Raw genomic sequence first — 24,362 nt, 5'->3', positions numbered from 1 at the left:
ACTGTGCTGTTTATTTCAACCATCTGTGACCGGCCTGGAAATTCCTTTTAATAGTCTCCTCTCTGCAACAAAGGAAGAGAACGACTGTGCTGCAAGTTGATCTGAGTCAAGGATTTTGAAGTGCTTGGGACTGTGCAAGAAGTGGATTGCTTTTGCAAGTCAAAAATTAAAAGATCTTCCCCTTATTGTTTTGGAAAATGATGAATTATAAATGCTGCTGTTGTGCTTGTCGAGTAAATATTTCATCATGTATTTTGTATAAAATCATCTTAAAGCGGCCAAATGAACCACAACACTGTTTGGTGTGAATTTGTCTGTCGTTATGCCTCCGAAATAGCCTGTGTTTCACTTATTTTACATCGGCAAAGTTGAAAGCCTAATTTTCGGGTGGGGTTTTATTTTATTTACCGACCACGACTAATGACACGTTGCAGTATAAGAGGGAATATTTTTAAATGAAAGCACAGTTTAAAAAAAACCCAGAAAGAAAAGCGGTGCACTGTATTTTTACAGCTTCTATCCCATTGAACCAAGTGCTCATTGGGGACAGAAAAGGCCGAGCTCGAATGAATTATGTTAGCCCGAGCAGGTTTTACTCCTTACAGGTGGTCAATCATCTGGTCTTTAAATAGCAGCACGGCAGGGTGCAGTGTAGTGGCTACATGTATTTATGATGAAGCTACATTCACGGCCTACTTCTGGGTGACTGCTCGCGTCCCAGCCATGCACACCTCCCTCGCTCTCCCTCGGACTTTTATTCTTTTTGTTTTTAATCACTCATCTTCTTGCCCCATTTTTCTTTTATTCTGATGGAATGTTGACACTTCTTATGAATGACCAGGGACTGAAGCAAGATTTTAATTCCAGACACAGTATTAATATGACTACACTAGCTAACACAGGCAAGTCAATAAAGTGTGCTGTTCTCTATAGTGTACTAAAATGTCTGTTAGTTTGCAGGATAACAGTGAACTGTTGCTGTTTGTACAAGATATGAAGGAATATGTTTGTTGGTCGTGGTCATACTGAGCTGCAACAGTGCAGGCTTCAAAGTGTCTCAAATGGCAATGACTGTTTTTCGAGTCTTTTTTCATTCATCTACAATAAGAGTTTAATTAGAAACAACTGAACGGGCGATTCTGGGAAACCTGTTTGCATTTCAAAGTGACCCTCACTTTGGCATTTCTTTAGTTTTGCCATATGCCCATTTAAAACAGGGTTCGAATTGATATTACAGTACAAATGTGGCTCAGGGGGAAGAGTTAATCATAATTCAAGCAGGTCTGCTTGAAATGCTACACAGGAGTTGCAATCTTGCTTCCTAATGTGTAAATAAAAAAACGTTGATGCGCTTTCATGGCACAAAAACAAATCCTATACCTTCAGGTACTGTTACCATGCAAGTGACTGCTACTGCGTCTCTGTAAACTACCATCGATGCTGACAAACAGAATACAATGAAATTGTAAAGACAAGAGCTGTGACATCAGCTCATCAGAGGCAAAACACATTTAGACATCGAAAGGGTAAAAAGTGCAAAGTTGGAGTAAAAATGAGCAAAAACCAAATTAAAATAAAAGAGCATTGTCTTGTATGAGCTGCATTTCCTGCGGTACAGATGGCTTTTTGTACTAACTGACTGAATAATTGAACTTGGCCCTGCACCTGTTTATAAGACTACATTTTACACTGCAGCACACTGTACTACTTTACATTTGAATTCTAATGCATTGTGTCATGTGCATTTCAAGTCAATGTCACCTTGGTCTCATGTTTCTGTGTCAATCCTGTGTCAAAATTCCGCGGAAATGTAAAAAATTGAAATTCTTAGCAGCTGTTGTTCGGTCTGGAAAGGCAAACACAAAGGTAAATACACAGGCAGCGACGCGCTGATTGTCTGTGTGAGGATCTCGTCCTCTCGTCGTCCTGAAAGAAGGAATCATGCTCATGGCGGAAACCAAACAGAGGGAGGCGCTGTTGCTCAGTTGAAGTGCAAGGCAGAAATATCACATAATGTTGCTACTCAGTGGCACTTGCAGCCATTTATCCCGGTGCTGGAGATAAAATCTGCATTGAAATATTTTAATTTGTTCCCCGAAATGAAAACGTCAAACACAATAATGTTGGGGATAATAAACACGCGTTGTACCGTGGAACCCACGTCGAATTCTTCATTCATGCATTCAAACTAAATGCCATGCAAATCAAGCTCGGGGTCCAACCGCAGCATTCTGCGAGTTTAGCTTATTACAATAATTGCACAAAGATTGATGCAGCAATTCCACGACAACGCACTGCGAGTTGCTGTGAAAGCCCACATTTTATTTCCACAGGATCAAACAGTTCTTTGACCTTTGACAGCACCAACTGTTCACATTTCCGCTTAATGGGACGTGATATATTAATGTCTGTGTACATTAGTGCAGGCCTTCTACGACGACGGGCCTGGTTTGATTTAGTCAAAAAGATGGTGCCGGAGAAAGTGCGATCATTTTGACAATTGTGTTCGATTTCCCCTCAACCACAGCAGCGACTGAAGCCTGGAATCTCCCCATTCTGCTTCGCATGTGTGTGTGTGTGTGTGGCTGTGTGTGTCAGGCGAGAAGACACCACCCAGCTCTGTAGGGGAGGGAAGGCGGTAGGAAAGTGTGGAAGGGATGGTGAGGAGAGAGAGAGGGGGGGAGGGCTGAGATGCTCGCTTCAGTACCGCGGAGAGCTCCCGGTAAACGCAGCCAGCCAGTGGCGGGTCGGTCCTTTCTGCTGCTCTGAAGAAAGAGGAAGAAGAAGAAGAAAAAGAGACAGACAGCACACGTTTCCTAAGGAGGACGTTTAGTTGAATTCGACCCGGACCGAGGTATTTGTAGTGAAGTGCTACAGAGAAAACCAGTACAGGGCTCCCGAGGTTTGCGTTTGGAATCTCTGCGAAGTTTCTCGCCAGTGAAAGACATTCAAGCCTCCTCCTGTCGGTCTGACGCCCCCCCCCCCCCCCCCCCCCCCCCCCGGGGGAAATCTGCTGGCGATCAAGAAACAAAAGTGGGAAGAACACATCAGCTCCTTCTTCTCTCTGGACTATATGGACTAAAATAAGTTATTGGACTTTTTCATGTATTTTGTGGTTTGTTTGTTTAAGCAGGACCGCTGCGTAAAATCCGTGGCTTTGTGCGTATTTGCAGAACGACATTCATTAATTGGATAACACTCCCAGAGGCAAGAAGCCCAATACAGACACGTTTCCGTTTCTTTTTCTAAGTCGGTGCATTAGGCTTCTTTTAGGCTGCAGTGCTCTTCTTCCAACAGCGATGGGAGTCCTGCGGCCACTGATGCAAGCTTCTGATGCGCCCGGATACGTTTCTCCTTTCTCGCAGCACTGATTCTTTCCTCCTCCAAGTCACTCATCTCAGTCTTTCTGATTGAGCACTCACAGAGGGACGCCCCCCAGACTGCCATCTCCCCCTCCATTTTTCTACAACTGCTTGACACCGGTAGGTGACAATGGGCATGGTTGGATGGAAAGTGCTTGTTCAGATCATTGTGGGATGAAGTTGGAGGCCCCGCGACCCTGAATACCCGAGGACGCAGCTTAGGTAACTTTTGACACCGATCCATCGTATTTTCTTTCTTCTTCACTTGCAACTCGTAGTAGAAATAGATGTGTAGCCTGTCGGAAACAATGGCGCTGAGTGGAAACTGTAGGACTAACCCAAAAGAGCAGGCATCAATTCAGAACAGTTTACCAGATGTTTTAGAATTAAACGTGGGGGGGCAGGTTTATTACACGCGTCACTCAACTTTGGTGAGCAACCCCAATTCATTTCTTAGTAAGATGTTCTCTTCTAAAAAAGAGGCATCGAATGACTTGGCGAGAGACCCAAAGGGTCGATATTTCATCGACAGAGACGGCTTTTTATTCCGCTATGTGTTGGACTACCTCCGAGACAAGCAAGTCGTGCTCCCGGACCACTTCCCGGAGAAAGGGAGGCTCAGGAAAGAGGCGGAGTACTTCCAGCTGCCCGACTTAGTGAAGCTCCTGACCCCCGAGGACATCAAGCAGAGCCCGGACGATTACTTTCAGAGCGACTATGAAGACGGTTCCCAGGGCAGCGACCACCGGCAGTGCCCACCGCCCTCCCTCGTGCCGGCGGATAGAAAGAGCGGCTTCATCACGGTGGGGTACCGGGGGTCGTGCACCATGGGCCGAGAGAGTCAGAGCGACGCCAAGTTCAGGAGGGTACCTCGGATACTGATCTGCGGGCGGGTGGCCCTGGCTAAAGAGGTGTTTGGAGAGACCCTGAACGAGAGCCGGGACCCGGACAGGACTCCGGATCGGTACACCTCCCGTTTTTACCTCAAGTTCAAGCATCTGGAGAGGGCTTTTGACATGCTGTCGGAGTGCGGTTTCCAAATGGTGGCCTGCAACTCATCAGTCACAGCCTCGTTTGTCAACCAGCACACTGAGGACAAGGTCTGGTCCAGCTACACAGAATACGTCTTCTACCGTAAGTGACACCTTTTGAGTGACATTCACGCGCACGCACGCACGCACGCACGCACATGCGTTTCGCCACTAGAAGGCGCACTTGGTTTAACTCGTGCTGCCGTTGGAAATGTCTGGTGATGGGGATGAGAGGCCCTTTCTGGCTGAGGACAAGAATCTCTTTTCAGTGTGTGGGTGTGCTGAACACCTCGGTGTGGGATCTGCTGCAGATAGTGTGATTGGATCCGTTCCCTTATATTTCTACAATTGTCCCTCAGAAATCTTCAGCACATTACCAATAGAAACAGAAATGATCAATTGCCTGTTACCTGTGTAGTGAGCATCCTCTTGCACAGGCCAACTCAAAGGTTTTCCTGAGCCCAATCCGAGATCACTCCTGGTAATTGGAATTGTTATCTCCCCACTGGAAGCAAAATCTGAGAGGCTAGTTCATGTTTTGGTGTCAGTGCGTTCTGACCTATTACAGCATGTTGCAGCATTCAGTATGCTCTTGCAGGCTAGTTTGTGTATTATAAGATTATAACCAGATTTTAATAATTTCACTCCCATCGGAGCAGCAGCAATCGCCAGAGCAACGATTCGTCAGTGGTTGCCATTTCTCGTCACGGTGCAATTTTCTACTCCACCTCCTCTCCGCTTTCATCCAGCCCGTCCTTTCAACTTCTTGCGTTTTCTCCCGGCTTTCCTATTTCCTCACTTCCGTTACTCCATCCTTTGCTGCTCACTGACTGGTAAGAATCTGGCAAGAGTGGCAGAGGGGAGGAGGTTATCAGGACTTTTATACTGGCTCCCATAAGATTTTTATGATGCAACAAAATAACGTCTGTTGGGCCAGTGTTTGGTTTATCACACTCTGTCTTGGCTGCAACAACAGAGACGGCGTAGTGGATACGGTGTATTTGTTGTAACCAAAATGAGGTACTTGGATGTTATAAGAGATCAAAATGACACACCTGAAAAAGCAGCAGGAGGAAACAACAATAACAATCATTTTCATTTGCAGAAAAATGTAATTTCTGCAACGTCTCACACATATTGCCGGACAGTGAAACGCCTTTCTTCTTTTTGTGACTCCAACATATATTTCTACAGCAAACACCATTTTATGGTTTGCATATTGTTTTCGAATTGCAGCACTGCTGGACCCTGTTCTGGCCATTATCGTGGTGCCCTGAATTCATTTTAACACATATCTTTAAGTCTGTGCTTTTGAGTTTCTGTGTGAAAACCCCAAAAGATTAAATGTAGTATTGTTACATAACTCAAGACACAATGCTGTACAATGCGCTGACTGTTGCTACAACTACAACTAGAGATGCTGCCAACAGTTCTGAGATCAATGTGTCAAGGGAGCTACAATATCATGTTGCTCACAAATAAATACCAGTGCATACGTTTCTGCTCTCATAGTGACAGTGATGTATAACTACAGTACGCTTACTATTATTTGCTCGTGCAAGGCTTTTATTTAAATGAGGGGTGACACTGAATCATCTTGCGGATATTTCTTGTAATAATGAAACCTTGCAGTTTGTGTCAAGTGTTTTATTTTTCCACTTAACCTTCATGTAAATTCCTCTAATGTTAGCAACTCTTATTCAAAGATGAACTCACCTAGGAACAGTGCTGTATGTCGATATTATATGGAACATTATATGGAACATTCACTGTCTTATCAAACCTTAAATCAGTTTGACTGTAAACAGTTATACAAAACTTTTTTTCTATTGGAGTTGTTAACAGCAGATGTGTTGCTACTGCAACCTCACTTGAAAGTAATTTGTGAACACAGAGGAGACATTTTTAGTATTTTGGCAAATGTAATTAAGCAGTGGACACTGTTTTTATATTCGTGGGAAACAGGTTTTACTCAGTGACATGAAGAAAATGTAACCAAGTTCTTAGTTTTTGGTTGCCAATTAATTGCAATGGCAAGTCCTCCAGCTGCTTGGCAAGAAAAAGCAGCTATGGGCTGGTATGCAAACGACACTCAAAGATGTGCTGTACAAAACTCCAGCCTTATCTGCAAAAGGCTTCACATTGCAAAAATATGTGTTATTCATCTTGTTCCAAGATTTCCTTGTGATGTCTGCAATGGGGGCCAGGACCTCTGGTTAGAAATCACTGGGCTGTGCCTAAGGAAAAAAACCCTGCCAGACCCGTAAATCACATGAGTCAAACGATCACATGGCCACAGCGCAAACAAGAGTGTTAAAAAAGAAAAAGAAACACACACACACACTGACAATGATCCTTTGGACTGGGTCCAGCCTAAACGAGCTCTGCATTAATGGACTGCACGAAGCAGCTACGATGACTGGATGGCTCTTGGCTCTTATAACCCCCAGAAGTAGAGCTAACAAGCCAAATCAAGTGGTAGTGGGGGCTGCTTTCGCACACACACACACACGCTGTTCTCCAGGAGCCTGCAGTGTGTCTGTGGGCTGCTTCTGCAGACCTCTTCTTGCTTACTGACAGATAACAACTGCTTTGGAGCTTCGTTGACAAGTGTTCAGCTTGTTAGAAGGCACAGACACAAAGGTGACACGGAGTCACACAAAAGCCAAGATGTGCAAGAATAAATAAATAAAAAATAAATCTCCCACAGAGGCAAGATTTTGCACATAATTGCAGGCAACTAGGCATAATCACATGGCAGGTGTGCAAAAAAAAAAAGACACACAAAGAGAAACGATGCACACAGGTAGCAAACACACAAACACACACACGCACACACACACACACAAAACAAAGTCAAGTGGGGAGTTTGTTAAATGCTGCAGTCACCCAGTGGATTAAATGCAGTCACTGACAGCCTCTTGTTTATCTGCCTCTTACATTTTTGGCACACTCATCTTTCCCCTCTCCGCACACCCCCCCTCCTCCTCCTCCTCCCCCTCCCCCCCTCGCCTCTTCGTTGCCTTCCTTGTCTTTTCGCTCGCTCCTCTCCTTTCATGTCTGCTCATTTCACTCTAGTCAATCACACCCAGCTTTTCTCTCTCGTCAAAGCTCCACGCCTCTCTCTCTCCCCTTTCGCTCCATGCACCGCAAGGGCAAGGAGCGGCGCAGCGTCACCGGTTGCCTTTACATGCCTCAGTGCACTGTCACGCCTCCTGTCTCGCTCCTTGTTCATGTCTCAGTCTGTGTGCTTGCATCTCCATGGTTATTTATTTACCTTCCCCGTCAGCTGTGCCTTTCTACATTTTAGGTGTTTAGTCTGCCTCTTTATTTTACATTGTTATACATGTGTCTTTTTGTTTTGCTTATTAATCCCAGAGGAGTCAAGGGTGTAATGGCATCTTGTTACTGACTATTTTGGCAAATGACAAACAAAGAACTTTACAATGTTGCTTCTTATCCACCCTCATTCACCCATTCACACACCAATGATGGCGGCTGCCATGACCCACCGGGTTCAGTTCAATTCTCAAGGACCCAAATTTAACTGGGAGTCAAACCACTGACCCTCTGCTACAGGGTCGACTGTCTTACCAACTGAGCTACAGATATGTTCATTCATCTACATGCATGTGTGTACATCACATTCCTGCCTTTTTGTCGTGATTTGTTTAAAATCAACCCCTACAGGAAGCTAACAATACCACTACTGGTCATGAGCCTCCTCCTATTAACTCCCACAACGATGGCTTTACCGAAGTAGCCTTCCGGCCAATTTACGTGCTAATAACGGAAAGTTACATATGAGCAGCTGTGGATCAGGTCGTAAAGCTGTCATTGATAAAATACAGAGTGAGAGGTTCAAATCCCAGCTTCTCCTAACCACATGCCAAAGAGTCATTGGACAAGACAATGAACTTCTGTGAAGTAGCACGTTGAATGTAGCATCCATCCACAAGAATGACCCAGTGATTGAACAGGAATTGATTGACAAGTATATACATGTTTTTAAAAAGAGAAACACGCTGACCAGGTCATTGAATTTCTTTTAACATATATTAATAAATCTGCCCAAAACAAGCATCTTTTTTTTTCAGGCATCATTTAACTGAGAGTCTCAGTCATTCATTTTTTGTTCCCAGTTTGACTGACACCACTTTGCCAACTTCCACTTACTAGCTTCATGTTTTTCTTGCCAGAAGCCTGAACCTGCTTTATCTCTTTCAATCCTCTTTTTGCTTTGTATCTGTTGCCCTGGTTTCTACACTCCTCTGATTGTACCTATCAATCTCTTTTCTTTTTGTGGGTATTCAAATACTGGATGGCCCCGGAAGGCAAATATATTTACCAATTTGCTGCATGGCTGGAGTGACTGATAATTAATCATCTCTGTTGACAGTTGGTTCAGTAGTATTCACCGCAGGGCTTGACAGAGCATATCGCAGCAGAACTGTCGAAAAACATCCTCTGTGTGTGGCAAGAAAGGAAACATTTCTAAAGTCTGTTTTTTTGGCTTCATATATTTCCACCGGGTTTATTTTTACCTCAGCCGAACAAGCTGGAGTGAAGTGTGTGTCATTACAAATGGCCGCTTTCATATGACCATGTGTGCTGGTGTGTGAGACTCTGTGCCATTAGCTTGTTACACACAGATGAGTAACTCCTTGTGTGGCAAATGTGTTTTGGCAGGTGGGAAGAGGTTATGGTAATGGCTGTAGTGTGTGTGTGTGTGTGTGTGTGTGTAACTCATGATGCACTACCCGAAACATTTGCACACCCGTTGGGCTGCTAGCTAAACACACCTGCACTCAACGAACCCCTCTCATTTAAAGACACACACGCACACACACATCTCCATATGAAACTCCATCACGCTTATCCTCCGAGCTTCTCCCCAGCGCAGGCGGTGATGGCATTAGCAGCAGCGGTCCCGTGCTGCAGGCCTGTAGGAAGTGATTAGCTGAGGAACAGACAGGCCATGACAGCTCTGAGGAGAGTCTTGATAGGGACAGCTGCTACCCTGGCCTCAGCTCCACAGGGGAGTCCACCAACCACACACCTCAACTCTGCATTATTCAGATTGAGACAAAAAATAAGCAGAGAAGAAGCAGGTGGTAAAAACCTATTGATGTATGATGCACACTTGTTAGTAATGCCTCTGTTACTATGACGACTATGGGGATGCTACCCCTTTTCCCTACCACTACTAGTGTACAATTGACTACAAAGATGGGTAATATTGCAACAGCCAGAAGTACTTAATGAGTACTTGTACAAGTAGTGCTACTGCTACTAAAACCAATGATATTATTATTTCACTCTACAAGTGGCTTAGACAGAGGGTTACAAACACATAACAGCAAGGGGCTGGGTTATATAAAATATCAAAGCAAGGGTAGAATTATAAAAGCAACAGCTTTAAGGATTGATTTTAAGCTAATTACGTTGTTGGAAAGTTACGTAGTTGACGGTGGAAGAAACGTGGGGTAGCATTTTTTATTTAAAAGAAAACTTTAATACAATTTATGTTAAATATGTTGAATAGTCACAGAGCAATGGCAGAAGTGAGTGATTCAAAATAAAATGCAGCTGAACTCAATTTGCAGTTACAGTATACGTTAAAGCAAGAGAGCAAATAAAGGGCAGGTGGGCCACATGGAAAGGAGATAGACTTTCTTGTTTGTCTAGTCTCCCCTTGACTTTCTCCCCGAGAAGCTTAGTGTAGCTATGTACCGTAGATTCCCATAAGCCACGGACTCTGGAGGGGGAACTACAGGGCTCAGAGAGAAAGAGAGAGACGGAGAAAGTGGCAGAAAGACAGGGAAAGGAAAGAGACTGAACACAGGAGCATCCACAACAAGCCCCGCCCCCTCCCTCTCCTCTTCTCTTTCTATCAGCCCATTTTCTCCTCTTCTCTGACTCTTGACACTCCATTCTCTCTGCGGTGGTAGGCACAGTTGATAGAAAGCTGATGCTCTTCCCCTGTTGTGTTGGAATAAGTCCTCTGTGGTGCGACGAGGTGTGGAGCGTTGCCATAATGACAGAAACTGCAGCTGGAGAGCCTCTTCACTCACTCAACTCACCGGCTGGCTGCTGCAATGCATCAATGCTTTAATAGCCTCACTATGTGCAACCCCAGATTGGTTGGAAAGGCACAACAGAAGATGTACAGAATTCCCATCACACTGGTAATTGCACTGCCTAATCATTCCTTTGTTTGTTTTCACGCTAAAAAAACAGAAAACAGGAATAAACAGATTTAGTACTTCCACTTAATGAATAATAGAAAAGGTCCTGTATCTTACTTCTAATTGTGGCGCTGTTCTGCGTGATGAATTGTTCAGACATAAGCAGCAGTATGCAGTTTTTTCGAAAGAATCTTTGTCACTTTATTAATCACTGAAACGTCTCTTGCACTAATATTACTCACTTGCCATTATCGACCGGAACAGAATATGAATATGAGTGTACTTGTTAATGATTTTTGGGGACTTGATAATCCCTACAAGGCTCCAGTCAGAAACCACCACGGTGCAGCAAACACTAGCATCTCTCCTGAGTTAACTTATCATTTTACGTAGCTGCAGCCATTAGGGGATACTCCTGTCTCCCTTTGCCTGGCGTTAAATGTGAAGGCCAAACATTTACAGCAGACGCTTTGATCCAAAGAGACTAACAAGTGAGGTACAAGGAAATTGAAAATCTAAGTAGTCGGAGAAAACATTAAAACATTAACTTAACATTAAAGTGCTATGAGTAGGCTATAAGTGTATAATTTCATAAGATGCAAGTGCAAGAAAATTTCAGCAGTTTTTTAAATATTGGGAGTGAGGCTGAGGTTGGTAGCTCATTCCACACTCACGGGACCACTGAGCTGAAGAGATTTGCTTGGGATCTTTTGTGTGGTGATGGGACCACCAGATGCCGTTTGTTGGCTGAGCTCAGTGAGCAGGACGGATTGTACAGTACATGTAAATGAGGGAGTTGAGGTAGGCAGGTGCTGTGGCGTTGACCACTTTGTAGCCAAGAGACAGAGCTTTGAACCTGGGCAACTGCAGGAAGCCAGTGCATAGATCTGAAGAGCGGTGTGACGTGTGTCCTTTTTGACTTGATAAAATGAGACGTGCTGCTGCATTTCGGGTTCTCTGGAGGGGTTTGATTGTGCATGCTGGTAGCCACGTCCACAGGGCATAGTAGGAGTCAAGATGAGATATGACCAGCGCCTGCACGTAGAGTTTGGTTGCATATTCAGAAAGGTAGGGTCGGATCTTTTTGATGTTGTCGAGGGCAAATCTTCATGCCCTAGAGACACAGGAGAGGTTGTCAGTAAAGCTCCGTTCCTCTTCAATGATGACTCCTAGATTTGTGCCAGACTTAGTGAGGACAATGATGTTGATGTTATGTTGGTTTGGAGAGGTTGGGCTGAAGACGTCTTTCTCTTATCCAAGCAGACATGTCAGTGAGAAAGGCAGAAATGCGTGAGGAGCCAGTGGAGCCATCTGGTGAGAGAGGTGTGTCATCAGCATAGCAATGACAGGTAAAGCCATGTGATTGGATGATAGAACGCAGAAATGCAGTATGGATGGAAAAAAGAAGAGGACCAGGAACTGAGCCCTGCGACAGAGGCCTTGAGCAGAGTTGGTGCTAGTAAACATGACAAAAACTGTTGCGACAGACCAGCAAAGAAACAACATCAGAACATATGCAAGTGATCTGAGAGTAAATTCGCGTGTGCTTCACTGTGTCCCCTCCTGCGTTACCTCAGCTCCTCATTTATGTGCTTCTACCTCATTTGTCTTCTTCAGTCTGTGACCGATGAAACAGTTAAAAGTGCATTGCCACTTACACTTCATGATGAAACAGTCTGATCATGTTTTGGATCAGTCCTTGTGCACCATTAGAATCGCACATTGTCGCTCACATAGCAGTGGTCCAGCGCTGGATCGGTCGTCCCAGTTATTCTCATTGCACAGTGCTTTATAGCGTCCTAGGCCCAAACGTCAGTGGCGTTTCATTTGTAAGTGGAAATGATGACTTTGTATCCATCAAGAAAGCTTGAGGCACTAATGTAACAACTCCAGAGGAAATTAGTGAAACCACCAATCATCACTTGTGATGAAAGCATAATGTGTTGTGATGGTTTATAAAAAATATCATATCATACGTCTTCTATTCTTATTTGTAGTAAAGGAGAGAAGGCAGTCTGCTTAATTTTGTTGTGAATGACACCACAGAGACATACAAATGAAACTGATACAACAATGTGGGACGTTAGTGGTAAATAACTATTGTCTTCCTATTGCTATAACAGATTTTTACCCCATGTATACTATTCAATGTTATTAGCTCCTATCAGAACGTTATTATGGCTCAGTAGGTGTCCTAGTACATTGTACTATTGTTGTCATGGTTGTAAAACAAACTTCACAAACATCTTTATTTCGGACACAAAATCTATTTGATTAGGTTTAGGTACAAAAATGTGCAAAGAAAGATCGTAATTTGAGTAGAAGTACTTGAGAATACTTGAAACACACATTTATTGTTGGAGAGGAGAGCAGTCATCTCCGAATGTCTTACTTAATTCTTTATTGATTTTAGCACTCAGCGGCATGTTAAATCATCCAAAAGAAAATACAGTTCATAAAGCAAATATACCACAAATGTTATTATTTGAAGAGAGCAGTGGAGATTGTGTAGGCTTCTAATATCTAGGCTGCAACTCTTTTTCCCAAACACACACACACACAGAGAAAACTCTGAAGCCTCTTCTACACATCCGCTGGAATCCTGACCTTCTCCAGACTTTACCCGGAGGCTGTGTATGTGAGAACACAAATGTTGGAGTGAGATTCTCCGGAGAATATTCTACACGCCCCCTAGCACAAAGTTGGGTTATGTGCGTGAGCCTGTGCGTGAAGCTCACTGCTCTGCCTCAAATTGTCAGGAGGATTTGAGGATCTTTCTTTGTTTTTGCAGCATCATTTCTCTATCATGTTGTGCTGATCCCTCATGTATATCAACCAGAGTTTCTCCCGTGAAAACGCTTCTGCCTCAATCTCCTGCTGTGCGTCACACATGTGAAACAACAACTCTGGCAACAATGTCTGGACAATCAGTTCCAGACTTTGGCCGAAGGTCTAAAAGATGCTCGAGTGAGTTGTGAGTGGAGACGACAACTCACATTATCGTTAACCCTGACACCTCTGCACACAGAAGACACTTCAATACTTCTCACATGTCACTGTGTACTCATAAATTTCATAAGGCACATCTGACACTATCAATGATCTATAAAGTTCAGCAACAACTAACACTTGGAAGGAAGAAATGAACTGCTGTCTCTAAGTCGATGCTTTGACACCCACACATCTGCTCTGACTTCCTTCCTGAGCGGACTTCCTCTGTCTTTGAGGTCACCAACACTCACTCCAGGTTCTGTGAGATTGGTCTTTGTCAGCCCTCTAGTAGGTAGAAGGTTGCCCTCTGAACTTTGGACAGTTTTACCAAATAAAAGCTAAAATGCATAACACGGTGTTAAATCGAGAAAGTTTTTCTGCTGCAGTCGATGTTTCCAACCCATTCCGCAGTCTCATTAGTAATCCCTCCGTGTCATTTCAGAGTACTCAGCTGCTCGCCAGAGCATACTGTCATCACCATTTCACTCCTAAGTGTCTGTGAAGCTCCCTGTCCATTAAAACACACAAATATAGGGGAGGAACACGCATGCACACACAGGCCCCACCCCTTACACACACACTTGCGCAAGCCGCTCACCAATAAAAAATTAGTCTCATTAGAATATTATAGATCAGACTGCTCACTTAAACACCCTCCCTTTGTCTATAGATATAACACAGTATCTCCCGCTGTGCTGCTCCCCCTCCGCCTGTGAATGTAAAACAGGGCCAGAGGGGAGATTGTAAGGCAAACATTTTCACCTTGATGCAAGAAATACAATCTGTTTGATTATTCGGGGGTCCGAGTACACACAAACAACACACAAAATATTAGAAACACTACGCTGTTAAAGAGCCGCAGCTCACCTCGCGGTCTGAGGTGTCTTCTTTAATCTGTTGGCTTTTATCTGTAGCTCCCTTTCAAGACTAAAGGGGATTTACTTGGAAAATGCATCAGAGCGAGATCAACGAGTCCTCACCTGAACCCAGTACTTGTCCCTAGAAAGTGTAGACACTTAACATGGTGGCTAAGAAGTGCTACATGTGGGCTATGGGTACAATTTGAACACACTCAAAAGGTGTTTTTGAAAACCCATCTTGGATTAAAAGTAAAAGTACAGCAATTTGGCTTTGGACTCCCATAACACGGCCGGCCTCACAATGAAAGCGTCAAAATCAACACACACACACTCAGACTATCCTGTGCATTGTTGTTCCTCGTCAAAACCTGGTGAGACACCACATTAACCACAATGCAGATTCAGGTGCATCATCTTAGCAGCCTCAAGCTCACAATGGACGGAGAAAGTGAGGTATAGTAAGCTCACTTCTTTATATCTCCACACCTCCAGGTTTTTCATGTTCAGACTTGTAGTCTTCGGCGCCGGTCTGGGAAAATATCCGAAACCCCACAAATTGTCTCAAACAACATAATTTCAGTCAATTTGGCACAGCTACATCTAAGGCAACAAAAGGCTTTATTCAATTTAAAAACAGACAAGCTGACATAGGCTGTAGTCTGACTGCCCCTTGTGTGCAGGAGCCTATTTTCAACCATATTAAAATGTATATAAAAAGAAATAAAAGGTATCGTTTATGTGAATGTCTATTCCAAAGTCAGAGGCAGGGCTTTTAAAATCATCACATTTGGTTCGGTGATGGGTTTTCTGTTCAGCACGGACCACCAGTTGTCTATGTTTGCTTTTATTGTCTTCCTGTGCTCACCGTTGAATATTAAATAGTTCATTATACAGCCATTAGAAGTACTTGGATATAGTTTGCAGAATGTAAGTGAAATGAATAATTTAACAGATATGTGGAAAAGCAAAGCATCACACAGGCAGAAGTTAAAAAAAAAAAAAGAAAAAAAAGAAAAAAAAGCAAGCAAACCACTCATTATCTTTTTGGTTACCACAAGAGTTGGGAATGTAACAAATTAAAAAGGCTAATGTCAGAATCCCATTCGCTGTTGTCATCCGGCTGTTCTTGATCCAGAGGTTTTGGAGAGCTTGTGGTTAATGACTGTGTTTTCTATCTCATAGTGGAGATGATTTATGAAGAGTATCCACTATCATCCCATCTAGCCCACTCTCCTGTTTACTATGCAGTGTTGCTCTCAGAGGACTGCAGAGTCTGTGGCAGCCACACAGAGACCCTGATTGTTTGTTTGCAAAAGTAATGGGTTGCTACCTGGGATCCTATGTACACATACAACCTGTATAATGGTCTCCTTGACACCCAGGCCTGCATTAGCCGTGTGTAGATAATAATTTGCTGGCTGTGAACCTGTGTGATTACAGTCTGCAGATAGGAGGTCTGCTGATAACTTGATTTTACTGGAACGACAGCAAGAACAAAGACAGCAAGGGCGTAAACACTTGACGGCACATATGCACAAACACACACTCGCACGCTTTATGCAGATACGATCAGACAGTACAATCTACCCTAGAGACACATTGTTTGCTCCATGATTAACTTGGCCACAGCTTTAGAGAGGTTAGTAAGCAAAGCGTGTTTTTCTAAAGTCAAAGCCGCCAATGTAGGAACACAAGCAAACTGCAGAAATATGCTTGTGTCTGAACGCAGGTTCCCGTCAGATTAAAAGCCCTGCTCTGATGTCCATGTCGAGGAAAGTGTCATTTTTGCTTGTGTGTTAGGAGACAAAAACAAATGGAGCACGACAATCATCAACATCCATCACCTTTCAGAATTTCAATGAGATAATGACAGTTACACGCTGATATTTAGGTGCAGAGGTCCCTTTTGGCTCTGGTCTTTGTTTCATCCACAAGCATTTTTAAGAGGCACACGTACGGTCGTAAAGGTGGGATCAGAGCAATAATGTCATTGTCTCGTGATATAATGGCATGTCCTCATTGAAGAGCAAATCTCATTCATCTTGATTAGGACATTGTGTGTGCAGTGGTTCTAATTGTGTGTGTGTGTGTGTGTGTGTGTGTGTGTGTGTGAGGTGGAATAGAGGACACTGGCCTTTTCAGATCTCACTCATCTGTTTTCATACAACACCCAAAATAAATGGCACTTTACCTTCTATCCTCAGACATCACTCATTATCAGACGAAGCTCCTCTCCCCTTCACCCAGTTCCATTTCTCTTTCAAGCATGTCCTCCACAGTTTAAATTCCCCTCACGATTCCACTATGGTTTTTCTTTTGGTTTTTTTTTTTTGGTTCGTTTGCTTTGTGTTTGGACTGATGTGCCAGATTGTGCGGGCAACCAAACCACAAGCGGGCTTTAAAAGAGACGAAGTCAAAGTGAAATATGCATATCGGGTTTGTCAACTTATGAGACGAAACTGAAGATTCAGAAAACATTTTCAGGACGTGGTTGTCAAAGAGAAGTTTACTTAAAATCTTTTCAAAGGTTTTGTTTTTTTTTTGGCTCGTCTCTTAAAACCATAAGTCGCTGAGGGTTTTAAGATTCCCAGATAGTTCTACTGATCAGGTGGTTGGTGCACTCGCTGTAACACTTAGAGCTGTGCTGACCACATGGACCTTCTGGGTAGTTGTTAAATACGTGTCCAGCATGTAAAATATTATTTGACACCGAATGGCACTATTTGTGCAATGAGAGAGTAAACATTTAAAAGAGGGCGTTGAAAAAGACGGGGCTGGAAATGATGGAGAAAGAAGGAAGAGAAGCAAGAAAAGCATAAAATGACATTTCACACAAAATTACAAAAGACAGGAAAACAACTTATTCTCTAGTGATGCTATCAGTGTATCTCTATGCCTGTCGGTGTTACCATTTTGAAGTTATGTGAAGAGAGAGCTGAGTGTGAGCAAATCCATGAGGGATAACACAGAAAAAAAAAACTTGCAAAAATACAAATACATGCTTAGATTTAGCTCACTGGCACCATAGAAGTGCATTTTGGATCGAAAGCTACAAGTGGGCGTCAAGAACCTATAGGCCATGAGCATATTTGTTCTGTTGTTTTGCTTTTCTTCTCGGGTCTCAGCTTCCAGTTCTGTGTCTGCTGTCGCTTTGAGCCATTGTGCATATCAGTTATTTTTTGGGTTTCTCTTGAGCATATAAAGCATCAAGGTGCTGTGCCTTCTGTCTTTTTGTGAAAAAAGAAAAACCAAAAAAAAAAAAAACATAAACAAACTCTGGCTGGCGCATGGCAGATTCTATACATCTCATCTGGAACGCAGAGAGCAGTACAGCTGCCAGCGCTGGAACGACCGGCAGATGTTTCTGATTGTTGTTGCTCTCACTGCTCTGAGCTTCTCTCTCATTCTGTAGCCCTTTCTTTTATTAACCCACCTGTACCCCCACCCTCTGTCCCCATATGTCTCCCTCTGATAGCTGGGGTGTTTAGTGTGCTGTGTTCTCTGCTCCAGGCTTTTCTCTATCTGCCTCTTTTCTGCCATTTTCTTCTTGCAGAAGTCAGGGTTAGCTATGATTTGGCTTTTTTTTTGTTGTTGTTGTTGTTGAGGGATGTTACAGTGCCATTGCTTTTAATGTTCTGTCTTTATGGCCTTGTTTCTTTTTATTTGCTTGGCCTCGATCTCTTTTTCTCTCCAAGTGCCTGAGGAGTAAAATCAAGTGCAGCCAAAACAACTGTCCTGCTGGTCATTTTTGTTTTCAGCTCCTCTTTCTCTGCACACTATTGGCTCCATGTTATCCTGTTGTTCCTCACAACCATGGAGAGAAAAACTCGCAGCAATGTAAGATAAATTGAAATAGAGACACTTTCAGGGAAGGAGAGCACTTCTTGGCTGTGTGCTGCTTTTACATTAAAGCAATAGAACATAAATGCTCACCCTAACCGATCAAACATTCGGATCGACCACGAGAAATATTCAAAAAATAAAAAACATCTAAAGGTCAGCACAAGAAAGATGAGTGGGCCTGGGAGTCATTTGTAAGTGAGGCTAGGTTCCTTGTAAGGCGTCTTTCTGCACACAGTTAGGAGGTTAAACTTACTTTATTTAGCCTTATTTGAAACTTCAACTGCAAAAAGACTTGATCCGCTTTAACTTCTACTGCACAAAGATTTGATTTTGCTAAAACTAATACAGTGATTCTGCAGTTTGAGCTCTTCGCCTTCATCATTCAGTGGCTGGTGTACTTCCTGCCCACATAAAAACACTAAGCAAAGAGCTAATTAAAAGAGCAAAAGGTTGTGCATTTCCGGCTATGTCTTTCTCCGCTGGAGCTTTGATTCATTAGGAAGGTGAATGTGTGCTTTTGGTGTTTGAACTTTGACACGCCAATAAGTAATGGCTCCATCTTGTAAGCGAGTTGTAGATAATTAGTGCACACACACACACACACACACGCATTCAGTGCAGCTAAAGCAAACTATGCACGTACCAGACACCCATTACTCTATCCACGTACAGAACACTGCACCTTCACAGAGAGCAGCGAGGGGTCCGACCCCTCTGCTGCTGATTGGATGCACGACACAACGTAACTGCGTTCTATTATAAGCTCCTTTTAGATGTCAGGGGTGTTCACTCCGCTCTGAAGAGGTAAACCATGACACCCTAAAATATGTACCAGCTTGTCACGGTGCTGCGATTACACCACAGATGCCCCTGGTGTAAGTTTAGATTTATAGTTCAGGGTTGGTTTTCACTGACTGATTTTGTAGAAGATCAAGTTAAATGTTTTATACAGGCGGAAATAACTGTTTACAAAGTGTGTGACTGTGGCCTTGCTAGACAGTAAAATATATTACTGTAAAGGTTATAACTGATACCACACATCGTATCTCTGTGGATACTAACTAAAGGGCTGTCATATATATTTTGATGAGGCAAACATCAGTTTTGACATTGGCATTGCTTGTTAAACTACACATGTGGCACCTAAAGCTACAGCATGACTCTTCAAAGAGGAGCTGTGCAGCAGTTAAACACCAAAGTCTGTTTACGTGTCTTGCAGAGCACTACTGGCTGCATAAAGACTGATAAATTGCATGAGATGTAAGCATTGGTTGGGACTACGAACACTGCAAGTGTGAAAACTAAAAAAAAAAAAAAAAAAAAAATCTGTGATTTTGAATCTGGGATGACATATGCTTGTTTTCACCTCTGCTTGAGGCTTGTGGCTTGAGGCTTAGTTAGCTGGTACAACTGTTACCCGCTAGAATCTCTGCTGGTGATCCAACTTGCATAGTGTTGGTTTTGACAGCATGAGTGGAATTTTAAAAAAAGACGATGTCTCTGGCATCGCTTCCTCCAGTTTGATCCCTTATTTTTAAACTATCTTGTGATAATCCAACAAAGCTATAGGGAGGCAATGTAACTGCTCTTGCGTGGGATCCCACTGCGCACGTGTGGCGAGCTGTGATTCGCTGTCAATCATTGCCAGCGTTAAACGTGTCACAAGCAGGGCAACTAAACTGTAAACTGTGATGTTTCCACAACTGCAACAGAACATGTCATGGTGAGAGGTCCAACAAGCAGGCACCATCATTTCCATGGAGTCAAACAGTGGTGCTCCTGGGGTTTTCCAATAGAGATGCCACAGGACGTTAAAAGCAGCAATATTTGACACCTTGGGAATCGTCACTGTCTGATGCTGTGGGATGAGAACGTGTTGCAGTTACAACCTGTGAACACACCTGACTTAGACAAATCCCTACTCTGATCACATAAAAGCAACCGGTGGCTCAAAGCGCTGGCTCTTGCACGATTTAATATTCTGTCATTTGCTTGTCTTTTTTCACCTGGTCGACCTTTATTGACTTGCTTCGTGTACTTTTTTCTGTTACTGCTTATATGTTTTATTTTTTTTTACTTTTTTCCAATTGCTTTTATTCAATTCTGTCCCTATGGCAGAGATTTATTCCCGTCTTCCTGTTTACACAGATAGAAATGCCTCCTACGTTTAGTTTCAGGATGAAATTGTCAGACTCTATTGTCTGCAGCATACAATAATTGACCACATGTTTCAGGGATTTCTGTGTGGTTTTCCACTACAGTAGTGTGTTTATGGTGCTGTTTGAATTCTGTTTGTGTCTGTGTCTATTCAAGTGTTTGTTCGTGTCAGTCCACAGGAGAAGTCATTGAGATTTCGAAATCAAAAATGAGGCAGGGCATTTGAGAAAACATTGGTTTTCTGAACACACACACACACACACACAAATGTCCACATGCTAATTCTTACAGTACGGCAGGAATCCATTATCAATGTGGAGTAGCCCAGAGACAGAGTGAGTGATGTTTTATGAGTGGGTGAGTGCTAATGTGAATGGATGCCGCTCATATACTGTATGCAGTTACCAACCAACTGAAGTGATGACTTTGTGCATTCATGCTGAGCAGAGGACTTCCTGTGATCAACTTGGTTACGGTGTGATGAATGTGATTCAATATGACTTCATTTTCTGAGAGGCTAGGTGCTGGAAGCCTTTGCAGCGGGATATGAATGATTTTTGAATTTGGTTAAGAACAACTTTGAAATTGACCGACTGGCGGCAGGTTCTCATTTCGTTTCACATCACTGGATGTGTGCTGTATTATATCATGTCTGCAATATTAAATTACACTTCATCTGATTATGTCTTTTATTTTTCCAATGAATGCAGGAAAAAACTTATTTCTGGCATGACTGGACTGATGTTCTGACGCAAATATCTGCAACTAATTCAACTGTAGAGATTTTTTCTAATCTTGGATCATCCTTTTTTTAGTTAGGAAAACATACAGGGCTTTACTGTGAAAACGTGGCCTAATCTTTTCTGCACAGTATCACTAGTAGTACTGCCTGAATAGAAATACCCTTTCAAAGCACTCTACACACCAGTCTTTACACCCACACAGATCTGTTGACTTTTGTTTTTGGACATAGTATACACAGGACTTCATGAGCATGGTAGATTGGGTTTGATTGGTCTCAATATTAATCCTATAGTAGCTTTCATGATGTAATACATCATGAAAACATTCAGCTTTAACCTGAGCAGACGTCTAATCAGCGGAAGTCATTGAAAGCACCAGTGTGGGTGTTACAGGGCTTTTAGTGGTGGTCACACTGCAAAGTGACGTTTGCTCAAAGGTTGAGGTAAAGGCTTGATGACAGTACTCAGACTCAGCCTCATATGTTCAGCTTGTGTTTTACTAGTTTGGCCTTGCTTAATACGACTAGGCAACATCAGAACGATGAAGTTACAATAATAATAAAAAGCCCTCTTTAATAATTGAGGACGGTGCAACAAAGGTAACATGCTAAAACAGCTTCATCCATTTTGGACTCTCTGGCTTTCAAATGTTCAAAACTGCAACTCTGCAAGTCAAAGTTCACCCAGAAAACCTTGTCTGGAATATTCATACAGATTTCATATGAATTCACAAGTGGCTGCTCTAATTGTTACAATTCCATTATTGTTATTGAAGTAATCTAAGTTCCTTCATAACATAGCGTACTTCTCGATTTGACCATGTTTTTAAAGCAGCTATAAGCACCTGGACATTTTTACAAGCATATAATTTTTTTTGTAATGTAAGGATATCACACTAGAATGACTTCACTGATTTCACTCTAAAAAGTCTGATAATGTAGGTGTTAAGTCCATCATTTGTAGAGAAAAGTAGCAATAAAGTGGTTTACATTTTTGTGGTCCTGTAGCTGGATCGAAGACTCCAAAACGCAGCTCGTGTTGCCCTTCTTTGTGTCTACTGGGCTAATATGAAGAAGAATTTCCTGGCCAATATTATGTTCATAAACATATGGTAATTAGCTGTGGAGCAGGTGGGATGTAAACGGGTGACAGAAAGCTAAAACAGCCCAATTCGAAGTGGGAGTGTGTGTTAGCCACTGCACTATTCCCAGGAAATCTGCAATCAAAGAAATTGGTTGAAAGATGAAACAATTGTTCATATTTCCCAGATAGAAATGTCCTGTGCTTTCTCAGCTCAGCACACTGTCCTGCTGTCACTCCGTAAACTAAGAACCTTTGCACAAACAGTCAGCCTGCGTATTAACTATGCCGCACCTGCTATAGCCATGCTGGTCAAAGTTCACAATGCTACTGTATGTTGCTGTCTCGACGCTTGGGACGAATGAACTTTGCCACCTGGGTTCAGGAAAGGAAGTTGTGTACAGTTTGAATATGAATTTTAACACCAAAGGAGCACAATGATAAAGTTGTGAAAAGATGGATGATTCATTTTTAACAAGAACATGATGTCTTGTTTGTGTCATTTTAGCACATTGACTCAAAAAACAAACAAAAAAAAGTTTTTATTTTACTTCATCAAGAAAACTAAATCTTTCTCTTGGGATTGCCTTTCATTCCAGGGTGCAGTTCTCTCTCATTTGCATCTCTGATACTCTACTGGGGCCTGTATAAGTTAAAGGCACCGCAACAGTGGGGGAGAGAATTCCTCTTTTCCAGCTGATATAAACATCATTTCAAGCCAGTGTTTGTAATCTTTGTCTCACCTGGAAGTTGCCCCCATGCATCTCCAGCATTGTATGCACCATAAATTACAAGGCCATGCGCTATGAAAGAGGGAACCTGAGATGGTATTATCAAGTGATATTTCCAGTCCATGGGCTGGCTGTCACTGCTGCTTCACACTCTCATGGATCGTCAGATAAGGCCGCAGTTTGACAAGGGTGCTATTGGCTGGCAGTGCCTCTGGAGACTCCAGCACTCCAGAGCTCACACTTGAAGCAAAAATGGCCCATATCCTGCATGCATACACACACACACACACAAACAGATTGTTAGATTCATATGCGCAACGAAAAAAAAAAACACATTAAGACAGACATGCTGCCTTAAAAAAATCATATTATAAAATTTTCATTTAAGTGGAGGGCGTGTTACTGAAGAAGTAGAGCAGGTCATACATTAACCCGATGATTTGTGGATCGATATCTCCTTTCCACATCTCGAAATGTCCTTGAGCAAGACATAGAACCTCAAATTACTACTGATGGCTAAGCAGCAGTAGCTTGCTGCCAATGATGTGTGTGTATGTTACTTGAGAGGCAAGTTGGAAATGTTCCTATTATTTTAGTTAGCAAGGATGTTAATACCCACCACCTTTAAACTATTTTGTATGTTTGATCAGTGAAATAAAGTTATTCAATCTATTTAAAAAATACACTGCATTTCCAATGAGGAAGTAATGGATATCTTCAACAATTAGTGGTTTATTGTATTTGTGAGCAAATAGCTGCATATTTTCTCATTCCATCTTCTTCAATAGGAGAATTTGATGCTTTTATTTTGATAGATGACAATAAGCTGAGTGTCATTGGTCAGATAAAAGAAGAAAATGGACTGAAACCTTTGCTATTCATATGTTCTGGCACAATCCAGGTTTGATGACAAGGAGAATTATCATTAATTTCAGATCTGATATGTAGCCCTGAGAGCTGTTGGCAAATGGTATCTGTCCGGTGACTGGAAAGAGGTGACCTTTCCAACGGCGACATCTCATCTGAAACACACAGATTTAGAGGAGAGACTCATCAGGTTTGAAAACTGCTCAGAGATGTGATTTAAAATGTTTCCCTTCTGCTTATTGCCAAACAGCAGAGAGCAGGAATCCAATGTATTTTGCCTTTGTGAAAAGACAAAATGAAAAGAAAAGGGATGCGTCTTAGTTTCACCTGTGTTCATTTTGAGGCAGCATCCAAAACAAACTCTTAGGCAGAGAAACTTTCGCGGAGTCATGACCTTGAGGGTTGGCTAAACATCATTTTTTGCAGGAGCTGTTAGGGTGAGGGCCTCTGAAGCTGTGATTGTAGGGGCTGAAATGTGCTGAGTGTCTTTTGTAGAATAGGATGCTAGT

At 42.7% G+C, this 24,362-nt stretch overlaps 1 protein-coding gene across 1 annotated transcript in view; it reads left to right on the top strand.

Moving 5' to 3' along the window:
• The first annotated feature begins 2,638 nt into the window (after nucleotides 1-2,638).
• Nucleotides 2,639-24,362, top strand: part of kctd16b (potassium channel tetramerization domain containing 16b) — a 77,518-nt gene continuing 55,794 nt past the window's right edge. The window contains exon 1 of the mRNA XM_067492061.1: nucleotides 2,639-4,496. Within this exon, the coding sequence (XP_067348162.1) occupies nucleotides 3,650-4,496 (847 nt within the window). The 5' untranslated portion in view covers nucleotides 2,639-3,649. The remainder of the gene's footprint in view (nucleotides 4,497-24,362) is intronic.

Source organism: Channa argus, chromosome 22 (assembly GCF_033026475.1).
Source record: "Channa argus isolate prfri chromosome 22, Channa argus male v1.0, whole genome shotgun sequence".
Taxonomy (NCBI): domain Eukaryota; kingdom Metazoa; phylum Chordata; class Actinopteri; order Anabantiformes; family Channidae; genus Channa; species Channa argus.
The sequence above is the reverse complement of the archived record's forward strand: the minus strand, read 5'-3'. Positions and strand labels throughout refer to the sequence as shown.